This window comes from Schistocerca nitens, chromosome 2, assembly GCF_023898315.1.
Source record: "Schistocerca nitens isolate TAMUIC-IGC-003100 chromosome 2, iqSchNite1.1, whole genome shotgun sequence".
Lineage (NCBI taxonomy): Eukaryota > Metazoa > Arthropoda > Insecta > Orthoptera > Acrididae > Schistocerca > Schistocerca nitens.
In genome coordinates, this window is record NC_064615.1 from 180,443,256 (window position 1) to 180,461,402 (window position 18,147).

An 18,147-nucleotide genomic window follows, 5' to 3' on the forward strand; every position below is an offset into this window, starting at 1 on the left:
TCTGTGGAATTCAAACGTGTATATCTTTTAACGGAAGCCATCAAATCTATATGCAGGACAGTCGAAGTTAAAATGTCCTGTGGTGCCCCTCCTACTCCCAGTCGGTCGGTTTGAATCCTAACCCCCTTAAAAAAAACTCACAATTAATACTAGGTGGGATTATTTGTGACTGGGAGAATAAGAACTCTTCAGAAAATTTGCACTCTTTATTGCCTATTAGCTAATAACTTACTCTTTTGTGTGACATAAAATTAAGTATAGGAAACATAAAACCAGTAAAGAGAACAGACAAGCAATACAATCCTTAGGTCCTAGCGTTATTTTCTCTCTAATCTTGCTACAGCTTTACAAGACGTGCTTTCCTTTCTGCGAAAGAATCTATTACCTCATCAAAGTTCGTCAAACGTTTTGCTACATGAAAAATCAAGATGCCGCTGTCTAATACTGAAAAAGCTGTTAACACGAATAGTACCCAAGACTGGTGTGGTTTCTCGATTTGATTACGTCTGTTTTGTCACTGTCTGCTGGATACAACGAAATAGGCCTTTCTAATATTGCAGCAGTTGTAACACACACCAAATAAGCCAGACTGTTTTGGCACAAATGGTCATTTTTGTCTACCTCATTTACACAAATAACTCGACAGAATAAATTTCAAATGTCTGTAACAACAGAAAGCTTTATGTTAGTCAATAGTTTCGCATTGCATTCATTTGTTCCAGTTTCTCGAGCATGGGCTCTAAAAGTAATGGTAGTACGAAATTTTTATATAAATTTGGAATCGTCATATTCTTCCATATAATTTGTGTGTTGTCCCCGTTCCTTTTCCTTCCTCGTTCTGAAAAACAATCTTGTCATAAGTAATTCTGCAACTATTCCTGCCATTGTCAAAACTTATTCTCCAGTTGACTTCATTAACCCTGCCAGAATCACTGGTTTAGTTATCCCGCGTTTATTCTTCGGTTAGGCGTTATTACTTGTTCGCACAACGCGCTTTCCGCGCTATTCCTAGAGTAGAACTTCAGCGGCTGCTGACCAGGGACTGTACAACTGGCCCTTTAGTGTAGCGATCTGACCAATAATTTTTGTCAAAATTTCATTTTCTTGGATACACCGACAAGATAAATATGTAATCTTTCTTACCTTTTATCCCTGTTAGTCGTTTATTTCCACTCTGTAGTCTGCATCTATGGATTTCGCGAATAATTATAACAACGCTTATCATTCGCATACCCAGTCAACCACATAAAACAAACAGCGATTGATACTCGTTGGTGTTTATTCGGCTCAGCTCTTATAGCACCGCCCCCTTTTATCTAAGGGAAAGTTTTTTATATCTTGATTCAACGGTGATTCCCCTGGCAGAGACATCACGTAACTATGCACGCATTCAAAAATCAACTTACGATTCATTCAGAAATCAACTTAGAATGTGTTCAAAAATGTCCAAATTTTTAATCGATAGACCAACGTGCGCTGGATTCTAGGCGTTTTGTGAAACAAGTTTTTTTTCCCTTCTAGAATAAATTTGGCACCCCCTGAAATTGCCGCCCGGGGCAGATAATACCCCGGTCTGCCCCCCCCCCCCCCCCTTTAGATCCGGGCCTGGAGTCTACGGGCCCTTGGCAGTGTAATAAGTGTAAGCTTCTAAGTCAGTGCCATCAGAATATATGGCCATGTGTGTCACATATTTTTATACTCGCAAACTACTTCACCAAAACCTTTAGGGTACTTCCTTGACCTAGAATCATGAAATTCGACAAGAAGCAAGGTTTCACACCTCAAGTACAGGAAACAATCCGAAAATTGTTAATGTGTCATTATGTCACATGAAGAAATATTTCTTTTGTCATTTGTCATCCGACTTCGAACTTAAAATTAAAACGTTTCCGAAAGGAAAAAATTCTTGCTAGTGTCAGTGTCGACAACAGGCAAAAATCGTTGAGATTCTCGATTCCGAGATGGATGTATTGACTATACACATAATTAAGTTTGAACGAAACCCACAGAGCACCAGCCCTACTCGAATCCGGCCAATTTCTTTCTTTCTTTCTTTTTCTATTCTGAACATCATGTGAGGATGGTCAAGCAGAGATTACTGTCCGTTCTAACCACTGAACCACGTCGCTCGCTTCTTTTCTATGCCCGAACAATACCATTATGACAAGAGGGTGTTAAGTCGAGCGTATTTCTTGTGGTATGATCAACTAATTTCTAGCAGTGCATTCCAGCCAACATATCGACATTTTGAATGTGGCAGGGTATAAGTACGGTGGCCAAAATGTTATTTATGACATGTGCAGAAACCATACTGTAGTTCCAAGAATTGAAGGACGTGAAACGGAGGCAGTAGTTGAGAAGACTGAGACGAGGTTGTATATCTCAATGTTATTCAGACTGCCCATTGAGCAGAACCAACCAAAGAGAAATTTGGAAAGGGAGTTGAGATTCAGGGAGAAGATATAAAAACTTTGTGGTTTCCTGATAGCACTGTAATTCTGTAAGAGATGGCAAAGAACTTCAAATCCAAATTAAATGGAATGTTTAGTGTCTTGAAAACAGGCTATAAGATAAATATCAACAAGAGTAAAACAAGGATAATTGAATGAAGTAAAATTAAATCAGGCGATACTGAGGGAATTGTGTTAGGAAATGATACACCAAACTTTTTTCTCTTATTTAGAAAGAATTTTCTGATAGCATTTGAGCGTAGCCTTACATGGAAGTGAAACGTGAACGATAAACGGTTCAGACAAGAAGAGAATAAAAGCTTTTGTAATGTGGTTGTAAAGACCGTTCACTAATGAAGAGGTACTGATAGAATTGTGGAGAGAATACGTGTATGGCACAACTTAAATAATTGAAGCAATTAGCTGATAAGTCACATCCTGAGGATCAAGGAAAAGTCAGTTTGATAACTGGGGGAAATGCTGAGGGTGGGAGGTAAAAATTGTCGATGGAGGTAAAGGCTTGACTACAGTAATCTGGCTACGTATGATCAATCCGTGATGCAAAACGAGAGCCAGAGTTGCAACTAAAATGGATGTTAATTGAGTCAGTGACCGGTTTCGAACTACGGCCATTCTCAAACCAACCAATGTTTGCCAAGTAAAATCTCTGTCCAAATAGCAGTAAACAAAATACGAACATTAGTTGGGACCATTCACATATACGTATATACCCACTTCATTTACTGCTATTTTGGCACTTGGCAAACATTGGTTGGTTTGAGAATGGGCGTAATCCGAAGGCGGTCACCGACTAAACAAACATCCATTTTAGTTGCAACTCTGTCTGTCTCTTTTTGCATCACAGTCTAAAAATGAATTGCTGTCCCACTATACCCAGCACGCTGGAGTTATGCAGACCACTGGTTGGCTGTATTTATGGGTGGGTCTAAATAGGGGGACTCCGCTGGCTGCTCTGTTGTTTTCCCTCATCGTGTCAACAATATCCGACTGCCTCAAGACTTCAGTGTCCTCAACGCGGAATCACATGCGATCTTGCAAACGCCGGAGCAGTTGAGATGTCCTAAGAGAGTTAAATTCCTAGTCTGTTCCGACGCCTTGAGTGCTCTTCACTCTCTATAACGTTTGCACCCAGCATAAAGTCCAGAACTTCCAGGCCGCCTTTCTCCACCTACGAAGGATGGAGGAGTGGCTGCCTGAGGGGTACCAGGGCACAAGGTTATTAAGAGGAACGAAAGGGTGCATGTAGCAGTCAAGAAGGCGTGTAGTGATCCTTTAGAATTTAGATACTTCAGTGTGCTATCCCCCTACAACTATCGCCTGCTGATGTACAGAGTCATGCGTCGATGGGAAGAAGAGTGGCTGCAACTGACAAGACAATAATCTGCGTCTAGTGAAGTTCACAACGCGGCCGTGTTCATCTGTGACTGATAGAAGGATTGATCGCCATGGGTTGTAAAGAAACCCTTCGCTCACGACAGCTATCACCTTGTCGCTGTAGTGCGCAGTTGTGTCAGCACTCTTATCGTTTCCCCTTTTCATGTGCATTCAGGATATGCTTAAAGTACGGTAGTTACCGAGTGCGATTCAAGTGCAGTCAGTTTAAAGATGAAGGGATCATTCCTTTTCAAACACCAATAAAACTTGTATTATAGCGTGAATTGTTTCACTTTGTGAAAAAAAGTTCCTTTTAAACTCAACCTATTCGTACCAGAAAACACTTCATCAAGCTATTTCTTGCTAATGTTTTCAGACAACTGTATATAATCACTGACCACATCTGCTGTAAATCACACTCTATAGAGAATCACTGTCCTTTCAAACGTATCTTTATGTATGGAAACTAGAAAAGAGAGACAGTCATATAGGGAAGGATCAGGTTTATAATGAGGAACTTAAGGACCTACCGCAGCAAAAACGAATTTTTGACTAGTATGGTGAGCCATTATCGTAGTGAAAGAATCAGTTTTAGTGACTCGATCCTGGATGCATGTGTAAGACTATCCAAATTCGTTACTTGCTAAATTCGTTGACTGCGAGGGTTATTCTTCCGGACTTTGAAATCGATATTCCAGCCTTGTTGCATCAACCCTTCGTGGATTTTTCTCCACATTCATTTACATCTGCTCGATGCCGCGAACTATTAAATAAAGCTCCTGTCGTGTGTAGCCGCAGTGAAGTTATCAGTTTGGAACAATTTAGACAATGTACTGGGTATTCGTTCGTAAAACTGACAAGACTTAGGTCTGATAGACTATGAATAAATATCCTGCCTTATCATAGCTGAGGACTACACAATTCGCGAGTTGCAAGCCTCAATCCCAAGTTCCCATAGACACACTTAAAACAGGCAATCGGAATAATGATTATGTGTTAAATATGTTATCTTCTTTTGGAGAACAGTATGTTGTTGCAACAACCTTGTGATTATTATTTGATTTTTTCAGAGAGATAATATTCTTTTTTTTTCGTAAAACTACCTCGTGAATGACCTCGTTGATAAGAATTATTTCAAAGCTATTAATAACTTGTCAGTGTGGAAAATAATTAATTTTTTGAAGTAATAGCTACCGAGTTAAGATTGTAGTGAGGTTCAGCTTGAAGTAATTCCCATTCAAACTTTCCGCTTTGCCTAAGAGAATCAACCCCAGAAGCGAAGAAAGAAGACTACAACTAATGAATAACAGTAATACAGTCATTAGGTATTAACTATGGTAATATTCTGATTTATGCCGCTATGCTAACGTTCTAATCTATGGAGCACAGCAGTTACCTAATTACTTCTTCTTTTTCAGGCTCCGAAACATGAGTTTAAGTCGGCTGGGTAGTTCCATGTACAAATCGTACCAGAACCTTTTGCGAAGATACCCCGTCGGAGTACAAGCCGTCCAAACGTCGGTATTTACTGGTGTGGGCGATGTTATTGCGCAGCTATTCGTCGAAAAGAAGGAAATGAAGGATTTTGATGTAATGAGACTTCTACGTTTTGGTGCCATCGGAGGCATTTACATCGTAAGTAACTAAAAAAGTCATTGCTTTAGAGTGAAAAAGAATATTTCTTTTTGTGTTTGATTTGTAATTTTTATTTTGTATATTAGTGTTGCACAAGATATGGTCTAACCTCTGTCTTTTCATGTTAATTGAGTATTGCCACATCATGCAGCAATTAATCGTAACATATTTCAGGCGTGGACCAAATGTGTGGAGGGAGGAAAGGGCCTCATGACACTCCTGCCCACCCACCCAAAAAACCATTATCGTAGAAGCATTTGTATATTTACGTACATCAGTTTCCAAATTTAACAGCAAACATTAGAGAATAATGTAGCGTGAAAACGAAGAGTCTCTAAAATGGCAAGGAACTCTATAAATTACAAGCTATAATGTTATTCGCCCCTATCACAAATCAAAAAAATGCCACATTATGCCTTTCTTTTTACGGCTAGCGAACGTGACTCCATTAACTATTCATCAGTCATTCTTCTTAAGCAGAATCGGATATGACCAGGATTTGTTTTCTTCGAAATCAAAGTCAGTTTTGCAAAAGATCAAAAGTTACATCCTCAATTTATTCACAGGAAACAGAAACTTTGGACAAAAAATTCACTAAATAAATAAAACAAGATCGTCGTCATTCCATTCCACACTGAACCCTGTGAATTGCGCTGTTCTGCAAGACACTACATTGCTCTCGCCAGCTGCGCGCAACGTGGGAGAAGGTAGTGTCACTTGAAGCTTACTGGGAAATGACGTCAAAATGACGCGTCTTCCATAATACTCGATCTGACCACGAAATTCGTTAGCAATTAGCAAATGAAGCACTTAAGAAACGTATTGGATTTTGTCATTTTCACTTGCGTCCTTTGAATATATGCTGTTTCACAACACCAGCACATTGAGGATCAATCGAAAACGCATCCGTAATGGTACAATTTTTTGTAATAAAATAACGAATAACGTCGTATTGGCGACGCAAGAATTTTCGTATTTGATTGTTTTCATTGTGTTATGACAGTATGTTTTTTCATGAAAACGAAACGTAAAAAATTTAATATAGACACGCCATTCTTGGTATGATTTGTTATAATAAAATATCAATGGTAAAAGGCTTCAGGAGATCATAAGATGAAAGACTTGTCAGAAGTTACATGAGTTCACGATAGTGTGATGGATAGATACATGGAGTTCGCAGCTATAGGAACAGGTTCGCATCCTGCTATATTCAAATATTTTTTATGCACATTCACACACGTAAAAATATTCTGACTGTCTTATTAATTTAAGAGCACTATCTCTCAGGAGTGAGTTTATTAGATTTTATGAATATACAAAGGAATATGGATGAACATATTGCAAGGATGTACCCAAAATCAACAATATATCTGACAAGGTTTGTGAGTTCACTGGTACACTGAAGAGTCAAAGAAACTGGTACACCTGCCTAATATCGTGTAAGGCCCCTGCGAGCATGCAGAAGTGCTGAAACACGTGGCATGGACTCGACTAATGTCTGAAGTAGTGCTGGAGGGAATAGACACCATGAATCCTGCAGGGCTGTCCATAGATCCGTAAGAGTACGAGAGGATGGAGATATCTTGTGAAGAGCACATGGCAAGGCATCCCGTATATGCTCAATAATATTCATGTATGGGGAGTTTGATGGCCAGCGGAAATGTTTTAAAATCAGAAGTGTGTTCCTGGAGCGACTCTGTAGAAATTTTGGACATGTGGGGTGTCGCATTGTCCTGCTGGAATTGCCCAAGTGCGTGGAATGCATAATGGACATAAATGGATGCAGGTGATCAGACAGTATGCTTACGTACGAGTCACCTGTCAGAGTCTTATCTAGACGTATCAGGGGTCCCATATTACTCCAACCGCACATGCCCTACACCATTACAGAGCCTCCACCAGCTTCAACAGTCCCCTGCTGACATGTAGGGTCCATGGATTCATGAGGCTGTCTCCATATCCGTACACGTCTATCGGCTCAATATAATTTGAGACTCGTCCGACTAGGCAACATGTTTCCAGTCATCAACAGTCCATTGTCGTCGTTGACGGGCCAAAGAGAGGTGTAAAGATTTGTGTCGTGCAGGGTACACTAGTGGGCCTTCAGTTGCGAAAGCCCATATAGATGATTTTCATGGAATGGTTCGCATGATGACACTTGTTGATGGTCCAGCATTTAAAACTAAAGCAATTTGCGGAAGGGTTGCACTTCCGTCACATTGAACGACTCACTTCAGTCGCCGTTGGTCCCGTTCTTGCAGGGTCTTTTTCCGGCTGAGCGATGTCGGAGATTTGATGTTTTACTGGATTCCTGATATTCACAGTACACTCTTGAAATAGTCATATGGGAAAATTCCCACTTCATCGCTACCTCAGACATGCTGTCTCCCATCACTCGTGTGCCGACTATAACACCACTTTCAAACTCACTTAAATCTTGATAATAGTAGGTAACTGGCGGCCTTAGTGCAATTTTGATATCAAACTGATGTGCAAATTAATTAAATTTATCAATTAATCACCCCCCACACCTGCTCACCCCTCCCCCCCCCCCCAATCACGCCCACCTCCACCCCCAGATGACTTCGCGTGTTTACTCAGCTGCACATGTGCCCCAGCCCCCTCATCCCTCTCCCCCCGACCTACCCTATTGGCGGGAATTTCGAATTTTGGTGAGAATTTCGAATTTTGGCGGGAATTTCTTTGCACAATGGCTATGCTGACATCTCACCCCACCCCTCCACCCAGGAATTGGCAGGGAATTAAAATTGGCAGTACTCTTTTTTGAGATTCAAACACTGGTCCTCCTGGACGGAAAGCCTAAGTGTACCCACCTGACACAAAAATTGCCAGAGGCGCTTGGAACTGATGGGAAATTAAAAATGGCTGTGCCCTTTCCGCGACTTGAACTCTGATTCTACTGGATGGAAAGCCCAAGTATTTCCCCTAACACATGGAAACTGTCCACATGTGGGAGAGAGGTAGGTTAGATTAGTGTAGTTATTTATTTCGGTCGGAAAACTGACGCAAATCTCCATCCTAATTACATAATTAATCACAAAGATCAGGCCTAATTACACAGTCATATACATAGTGCTACACAAGGATGGCATAAAATCGCAATACAACTCAAAAACTGATGATACCATACAACTGATGTTATCCTGCTAGGAAAAAATTTCCCAATACCACTCGAAACTAGCGATAGACACATTCAAACTATACCTACGTCTCCAGGCTGGCGGGAAAATCGCTGAGGTGTAAGGTACTATATTTATTCTTTTTGGCAGGAAATAAGTTCAACTGACGAGATGCTGGTGTTGGACAGAGAGGAGTTTAAAATGTATATTACCTGTAAGCATACAGCATCTATTGTTGTTTGACGTCAGAGTTCGCTACAGATGTCTGCTCAAAAACCATCCTGCAGCCCAGGTAATCGAAGCTAATACATGCTATCACTACTGATTAAAAAAAAATATGCGTCACATTTCTAATTACACTTCGAAATTGTGGTGAAAAAATCAGCACTCATAATAAACGGGCCATAATGCAGGACGTATACTGGGGAAAATCGTTGTCCTAAAAGACTGCAGAGGAGGCGATAGTTGAACGTGCCGAAACTTGTGGCCCCCTTCCTCCCTCCCTCCATCGCTCCCTCCCTACATCCACCTACGGGGGGGACACAGGCTCCTTCAAATGACCAGCTGCTCGCCAACGGCCTCGCAGCACGGCCAGGCCGCTGTCTGCCCTTTGCTGCCACCCTATTTGGTGGCTCACTGCACTCAGCTTTCCACCATCTGGCCGCCGCCTTAAGGCGTCGGTCCTAGACAACATAAAAGGGAAATTAAGTACCATAACCCCGCCCATCCGCCGCAGAACAGCCCAGATCAGCACTCGGCTTTCCACCATCTGGCTGCCGCCTTAATGCAACGCTCCTATGCCAACACAAGTAGTGTGTCTAGTCAACTAAACAATGGGAGATAAAAGGACGGTCACCTCAAGTGCAACTTGTTCATCCAGAATATAGAAACAGAGCCCCCAAAAGCCGCCCCCCTCTCCCCCCTGGAAAGTGTACGTCTGTGTCCAGCGACCACCACAGCCGACACGCCTCCCCCCCCCCCCCTGCCCCACCACCCACAGCAGCCCGCCATTTGGTGATTGAGAACAATTGTATTAGACGTCAATTCATTATAATCAAGCATCTATTTAAAAAAAAGCAAAATACATTGGCGACCATGATAAATGTCCTCTTTTCACGAAAATAGGTAAAGTCCATTTTCTTTCAGTTTTATAAGCAGAATCGGTATGGTTTTTATGTTCGACGGAAGTCCATCTCATTATTTTGTGACGTCCAGGGAAGTATACCGCCACCGATCACAAATGATCAGCAGAGACATGCCCACCCTGCGTAAAATCAGGAAAAAAAAAAATTGGACTGTTTTAATACGAGAACTACCTATCGCCACAGAATGTCCTCGTTATTTCTAGACCGTCATCGGAGTAAAGAAAAAGCGGGAATTTAAACTCCAAAGAAAAAAAACTATATTAAGCAAATTCTTCCAGCCTGTTAAACAAATTACAGAACCTTAGAGCGTCTCTCGCGTTCAGTGTCTGTGAATAAACTGTCACGCACGTTTGTATTAAAAAAATTTCAGACTATCTTTCACGCCATTGGTACACATGTCGGGAAAAAACACATTCATTTTACGTTTGACAACAAGAAGCTATAATTCAAGAGAATGTTGCTGTTTTGTACACCATGAGAGGGCCCCTTTTACCAGTGCGATGCTATATGATACTAGCGTTTACGAAACAAATCGTGAGAGCCTGTCTCGCCCTGTGTAGATGGGAGATTGAAATTTCGTTAAAAGATATCACCAAAACGGAAAAAAACGCAACATTTGTCAATAATCATTCCGCAGTGCCCTAGCCATCTCTTCCACCCGCCAGGCGGCTCGCCACTGATGTCAGTTTAATAGGCTGATTAATTAAATTTATCATGAGAGTCACTTCGCATGGCCAATATTTTTTTTTTGTCAGCAGTCGGATTACGCTCACCAGCTAGGACAGCTGGGAATCCATGGAGGGAATACGACGTTCCTTTTTGAGGAACACTATTGAGAAATGACATTTTAAGCTGACCACAGTTGGATTCTACACGCCACAACGTATATTTCGCATAAAAATTGCGCTATTAAAACACGATCATAACGCCTATGTTACCGTCACACTGCATAAAAAGCTGTCTTCAGTCTGCAGTCACACACACGAGTCGCTGATAATGTTACACTTTCAGGTAGAAATGCTGTCTGCGATTTGGAATCAAGTCTATCCATCCTACCACGTACGCAAGTTGTACCTTGTAGAGACATCTTTTAATGGTTACAGCCACTGGTGAATCATATTCGTTCCACTGCCGTTTCTCGATTCGAGTAATCCTTTTTTCTTTTTGCGAACCTATCTGCCCAGGATCCCATACACCAAGAATTCCAGCAACTATTGGAAGGTGATTACCTGTAATGTTAATCTCATCTTCCCATCGGAATGGTAGCAGATCTCTCGGTGCTGCGTTTCGAAAAGCACTGTTCCTTCATTTGGCTGTCACGTGCATGATTACTGTTCCGCTGTTGACCGTCGCCTGAAGGTGCAGTTCACAACACGCGTGAGGTAGCACAAATAAAAAGAGGTACTGTTATCTTATTGGGGATAAAAATAAAAATAAGAACATGTGCAGCGTATCGCAGCATATGGAAATAAGACAAGTCTGAAGCAATGAGGAACGCTTCCAAACGACTGTATTACGGTGATGACCTCTACATTTAATCCCATGTTCCGCAGCGACAAGCAGCAGATATCCAGTGTTCCGTCAAGGTTCCCTTCATCTCAACGGAGTGGTGTCAGTCAAGCGTTATGCGGAAATCAACAGTGTACTCAGTGGACGGTCGGGATTGGAAGGACGCCATTGATATGGAGCGATATACTGTAATACACACCGCAGTTGATAGCGAGATCAATTTTAGCAATTTTACCCAGAAGTCGTAGAGAGCAATATCCACCACATTCTGCAACCTGTTTAGAAACAGAGTGAGCTGAGTTAATGCTATGGGAGCGTGTTTTGACCACTCGGTGGAAGTGCCAACATATTGTCGTAGCTCCGCCACCCGTGTACAATGTGTAAGGTCAGCGTCAAATGAAGCCTGCTCCTGCAACACGACGACAGTACGAACAGTTAAGGTGGTGTTTCTTGCTGAGAAAATTAGGAAGACTCAACATCGAAGCAGATCCGCGTCCCTCAGGATCCATTCAAGTCTATCACCCAAACATTCCATCATCGTTATTCTGTACCATCCAGCAGAGAAAAATTACGAACTATTAAAGCTCCTTAAACTATTAAACTTAAACTATTAAAGCTCCTTAAACTGGATACTTCCTTTCAAGGAGCATTTGACGCGAACCTCTGCTTTGCTCAAAAACTGAAAAAGCCTTCTTCATAAGCTCTGTGGTACCAGGTGGGGATTGATACGCACTCGGGTTGGTGTATTTAACAGCAGAGTATTGTGCATCTGCCTGACTTAATAGTCCTTCAATTTGATCTATCCCTTACCTATCTTGCGTCACATTTCACCTTCTGATAACGGACGGGAAGAGTGCGCTGCTCTTCAGTCTGGAACCGCGCGACCGCTAAGGTCGCAGGTTAGAATCCTTCCTCGGGCTTGGATGTGTGTGATGTCCTTAGGTTAGTTAGGTTTAAGTAATTCTAAGTTCTAGGGGACTGATCACCTCAGATGTTAAATCCCATAGTGCTCAGAGCCATTTGAACCATTTGAAGTGCGCTGCTGCTTGAACATCGGGGAGTTGTTGATAACCCTGACCTTCCATAATTGAGTGATGCATATTCTGTGGAGCGAAAAAGATTGAGATCATTCAGTGCCATCAATGAAAGGAAACGCTGCTGGCAACAAAACTGTCCTCCACGATGTCTGAAACTGCCTTGCTTTCAGGGGAAACTCCCTGGATTTGATTAGTCTCGGGCAATTTGTACTAATCTAAATCGTATCCAAACGGGCCACGGATGATGTGCAGACGCTCTGCACAAATGGGGGAAATCATCACCATCTGGTGATAGTGGAATCGGACGATAGACAGTTGCTCATGTTGTACCAACATGTTTTGCAGTGTCTGTAAGATTTCCTCACAACTACTGGAGTGATAAAATACATGAAAGACCAGAGAACTTTCTCTAGACAGAGTCTCCATTGAAAATGTCGGTTAAAAGGAAAGAAAGTGTGCCTTTTGAGGCAATTAAGCGTGTACGAAGTTCGTATTGCCGGCCGAAGTGGCCGTGCGGTTAAAGGCGCTGCAGTCTGGAACCGCAAGACCGCTACGGTCGCAGGTTCGAATCCTGCCTCGGGCATGGATGTTTGTGATGTCCTTAGGTTAGTTAGGTTTAACTAGTTCTAAGTTCTAGGGGACTACTGACCTCAGCAGTTGAGTCCCATAGTGCTCAGAGCCATTTGAACCATTTTGAAGTTCGTATTCATTAAAATCAAAGAGACAACTTTGGATCGCTATGAGAAAGTGAGCGTATTGTTGATATTCAGCGGGATTTAGGACTTGAGAACTACTTGTGGCAATGTAGAATCAATTCGAAAAAATGCTCAATCATCAATTGACTTACGCTTGACTAGAGTGACCAAATCTCACTCGAAGGCAATGGAAAGAAATTGTAAGCCACTGGACTGAACACCACAACCAGTAGCACATTCCTCCCTCTGGAGCTGTTATTCAAGCTAAAGCCAAGAGCTTGTATGCAGATTTAACGAAAGAAGAGGGCGATCCAGCAAATTTCGTAGCCTGTCAGGTTGGTTTGTTCGCTTCAAGTACCGTTTTGGCTTTCACAACATTAAAATGACAGAAGAGAGCGCTGCGTCAGACGAAGTTGGAGCTGAGGAATTTAAAAAGAGGTTTAAAGAAATTGTGACAGAAAAGGCTGTCCTGCAAAGTAGGTTTTCAGCCTTGATGAAACGGGCTCATTTTGGAAACAATTTATTTTTTCTTTTGAAGAAAAAACAGCACTTGGATTTATGGCTGCCAAAGACCGATGCACCCTTCTATCCGGAAGAATCCTAGAGCAGTGGTCCCCAACCTTTTTACCTGTGCGGATCAGCTGTTTTATAAAAAAGTCTCAGAAGGCCAGTAGCTAGGAAAAAGTATAAACACACACACACACACACACACACACACACACACACACACACAGAGAGAGAGAGAGAGAGAGAGAGAGAGAGAGAGAGAGAGAGTGTGAGTGGGTGAGTTCATTTTAACTGAAGACACTGATACATCTCGAAAACTACAAATCGAATCAAGGAAAGTTATAATTCCAATTTGTTTGTCTCGGAGAGGGACATCCAGTGAGAACTTTGAAATCTTCGCTAGGAATCCCCATTTTTCATTGCAGATTACGATTCTACGGCAAAATCTACATACGTTTTGTCTGTAACATTTTCATCGTTTCGCCGCAGATGGCGTTGTGATCGGAGGAATGGAAATGAGTACACAATCATAATTTACGACATGCTACTCAATGGCCCTTGAATTCCAATGGCACGTGGGACCCCACATCCATGCTTCGAGGGTAAGACAGGCCATTACGTCATAACGTCTGTTTGGAAACCCCATCGCAACGTCGTATACCTCCGGGATATTGAATAGGGAACTACTCTACGCGCCACTGTGGCCGTGGCTCGAGGTGAACGCCACTCTGCTTGTCCAATTATAATAAGTGTTCAAACGTCGTACCGCCAGCTTCAATACACTTAGTGATCCGCTTTTCAAATGACCGTACACAGGACAGGAGGAGGTCTGCGGAAATGCCAGCAGAGGCGTTTCTGATGCGATCGAGCATGTCTTCACAGCCTGTGGGCACTTGCTGGTACACCTATATTTTAAATATCCCCACATAAGGAAATCCTGTGACATCAAATCCGGCGCCTAGGACGACAGTTAATATCGCCACCTCTGACGATTGACCGACCAGTGTAAACACTGTCTAATACCTCCCGTGCTTCAATTATGTAATGCGCTGGGCAACCGTCACGCTCAAACCACAAACGTTATCGAATGCCCAGGACGACATCCTGCAATAGTTCCGGTAGTTCATGTACCAAAAACGTTCCATATTTGCGTCCATTCAACGTGCCGTCGATAAAATACAGACCAAAGACATTATTTATATAGACTGCAGCGGCGAGTGAAAATTTGTACCAACGTCGAGAATCGAACCCTGGTCTCCTGCTTACTAGGCAGGTGCGCTAGCCACTAAACCACCTTGGCATAGCGGTTCACACAACTGCACGGCTTATCCCTGACACGCCTCCTTCATCGATCCGGATTCTCACTGCCGCCCCAGACTACATTAAATTCCCCCTTACACATGAATAGAATTTCCGCGGCTCTCCATGTTCTGGAATAGCACCTCAGTACCTGCACCTGCGTTTCAGGCTCGATCACAGCACCATACGACGTTGATACCAATAAAGTCTCTGAAATTGTGTTATATCATTACAGATCAATGAAGTTCTTTCCCATGATGCCACACAATACGTTAACCGATCAAGGACGTTGATGGTCAACTTGCGTAACCAGTGGGAATTGTCTACACTCCAGTAATGCACGTTAAGCCGGTTAACGCTACCATGATTTGTGAATGTAGTTTTATCGTAAAATAGCACCTCGGCAAAGAACTTGGGGGTTGTTCGCATTTGTTGACGTGCTCATTCACAAAACACTACCTGGTTATGGAAATCGGTGCCATGAAGATCTTGATGCAGTGACGCACGATGTGGATGATACGACGATGCAGTGTTGTGACCATACTACCCACGGACATATCAGAATCGCGGTGTAATTGCCGGGCGCTAATCTTGCGTTGTGTACTATCGCTAGGACAGCTATTTTATTAGCTTCTCTCTGGAAAACGCTCGGCATACAAAGCAACAGCAGCGTCAACATTTCTTCTACATTCTCCTTAAATCAGAATCATTTCAGTTTTTTCTTCTGTGGCTGCAACATTCATCGTCCTCTTGCACGTCTGTCCTCCAAATGATACGTAGGTATGCAAGCAATAAACACTGCACAAGTATTGTAATGTTTAGAGCTGCCATCTGTTCTACGTCTGCACGATACGTGAGCTCCGGTCGAAGTGTACTACTGCCTCTTTAAATACGTCGCAGTTCGTTAAGCGGCCATGGTGGCGCGGCGAGTAGTTCCCTGTTCGAAGTGTCTGAAGAATATAACGTTGCGAATGGGGTTTCTAATTAGACGTTATGAAATATTGGCCTGTCCTACCCTTGTAGCATAAAGGTGGGGTCCCATGTTCCATTGGATGTTCAAGGGCCATTGAGTAGTATGCCGTAAATTACGATTGTGTACCCATTTTTATTCCTCAGATTACAGCGCCATCTGTGGCGAAACGAAGGAAATGCTTCAGACGAAACGTATGTAGATTTTGCAGTAGATTCATAGTCTGAAATAAAAAACGAAGAATTGCCACTGAAGAATCAAAGTAGCGCCCCTCCCTCCCACCCGCCACCCATGCACGGAGTGGGTTAGCGGGTCGAGTGTAGTATCGTTGGATGTCCCCCTCCGAGACAAACAAATTGGAATTTTGTTTTTTTTGTTTTTTTTTTTATTCAGTGTGTAGTTTTCGAGATATTTCAGTGTCTTTAGTTAAAATGAACTCCCTGCATATAAAGGGCGAATCACGTGCAACCTCTTTTATTTTGTGAACGGTTCCAGTTATCGAAACGAGGTTGTTTTTCGGTAAATTATATTACAGTAAGGGGCATGTGCATGTGATGTAGGTTCTTAACTCTTATTGCTCGAGATATAGAAGCAAGTACGATTTTTAAAAACAGTATGATATACTTTTTTACGGCATCCGAGAGCGCTTGAAAAGACGAGTGCAGTGACGTAATGCTTGTTAATGTTCGGGCTGAAACCTTTCGTAAAGGAATCCGAGAAACATTCTGATACCAAAACGTAAGTCGTCCGGAAACGCTCATGCCACGCTACGTCGTTGTATCAAGCCTTTCGACTGGTTACATGTCTGCAATGCAGAACTGTGTCGTCTATCGGCATGCCATTTCTGCTGCAACATTCCTTTCATGCAGACATATACAACAGTGAGGTGAATTCAAACACGTTACTATTATATGGCACATATTAACGAGGGAATGTGGGAGAAGCGGGAGGATTGTCATCCGCATTTTGCATCGACATAAATTCCCCCCTTATCTTCTGTCACTACATCAGGCACTCGGAGGACATGATTTCAAAAGTAGTATAGAATTTTGTTGGTTTGTTTTGCATTGGTTGGGAGACGACGCTATGTTTTTCCAACGTGTGCTTGTTACCGACGAAGCAGCATTTACGAACCACGATAACACAAATTTAGGTTACATGCGCTACTGCCCAGCTGAAAATTCACGCTGGCTTCGTCGAGTAGAACAACGACCGTGAGCGTAAACACGTGGTGCGGCGTCACAGGAAATTCCATTGCGAGAAATTAATTCATGCCAAGGGTGTTAAAGGAGAATACGTATGCACACTTTCTTACGAACATTCTGTCTTTGTACAAGAGGTACCACTGAATAAGTACCAGTGTTTGTGTTTCCAACACAACGGCTGTTCAGCTCACTCGTGTTGCAACACAAATGCTGAAAGAAAAGTTTCCTGGTCTTGGATAGGATGGAGTATTGCATATAGTAGATGGCCAGGTCTCTTAATTTGACTCCTCTTGATTTGTTTGTGTGGAAATCACTGAAAGATGCAGTCTATGATTAAGCCCCAAGTACGCAAGAGGACATGCGCTGTCGAATAGCAACAGCAGATTATCCATTGTACTTCCATATGTTCATTTATCTCTCGAACGACGATTGCTAATGTGCAGTTGATAGTAAATAATTTGAGCACATACATATGCAAATTGTAAAACTGTTCCTTTAAGAAAAGTATTTATTTTATGATGACATTTCGTCAGTCATTCTGAATAAACTGTTTAGTTTATTTAAAGCATACAATTACAATATCAATTACAATTTCGAGTAGTATTTATAGACGCATTTGTCCGTCAGCAAGTGATTTCCTTTAAGAAGCATTTAGGTGTCTCCAGACAAAGACAGGTCAGGTATCAATTTTTTTCAAATCTAATAAAATTAACAAAGTAGTTTCCTTTTCTCCCTTAACAAGGTTTTTTTTTATAATTATGATGTATAAGTGACCGACGTTTCTGTTTCGTATTTGACAGGCAAGCAAAACGGGTAGGGTTAAAATGGAAAACTGTCTGACGAATCTGTAATTGTTTTCACAAAAATCTGGAAACGTACACTCATTTGAAATAGTCTTCCTTCGTCTGATACGCCATAAGCTAGTATATGCCCTAGTTCCATACACAAAAATCATAGCTGACACTGTCTCTGCTTCTCATAGGAAATGAGGTTTTATTTTAGTAGCTTAAGGCTCTTTCTGCATATAAAAACGGAGCCTCGCATGAGAGCTCTGCTTGGCGTTGTTTCCACCACAATAGCTGGCTCTGCCCACATTGCTTTCCAATTTTAGCAAATTTCTTGGATTCTTTTGCGAAGAAGTTCAACCTCAACATTAACAG

The 18,147-nt window shown here is 42.2% G+C and overlaps 2 protein-coding genes across 8 annotated transcripts in view; one reads left to right on the plus strand and one right to left on the minus strand.

The window, feature by feature from the left end:
• Positions 1 to 9,008, minus strand: part of LOC126235860 (uncharacterized) — a 196,477-nt gene extending 187,469 nt beyond the window's left edge. For all 3 annotated transcript variants that reach the window (XM_049944751.1, XM_049944752.1, XM_049944746.1), the window contains exon 1: positions 8,833 to 9,008. The gene's annotated coding sequence lies outside the window, so the exon portion shown is untranslated. The remainder of the gene's footprint in view (positions 1 to 8,832) is intronic.
• LOC126235861 (protein Mpv17-like) overlaps positions 1 to 18,147 on the plus strand; it is a 66,963-nt gene that overhangs the window by 35,210 nt on the left and 13,606 nt on the right. For all 5 annotated transcript variants that reach the window (XM_049944753.1, XM_049944755.1, XM_049944754.1 and 2 more), the window contains one exon: positions 5,264 to 5,480. In XM_049944753.1, coding sequence (XP_049800710.1) covers positions 5,264 to 5,480 — 217 coding nt within the window. The remainder of the gene's footprint in view (positions 1 to 5,263; positions 5,481 to 18,147) is intronic.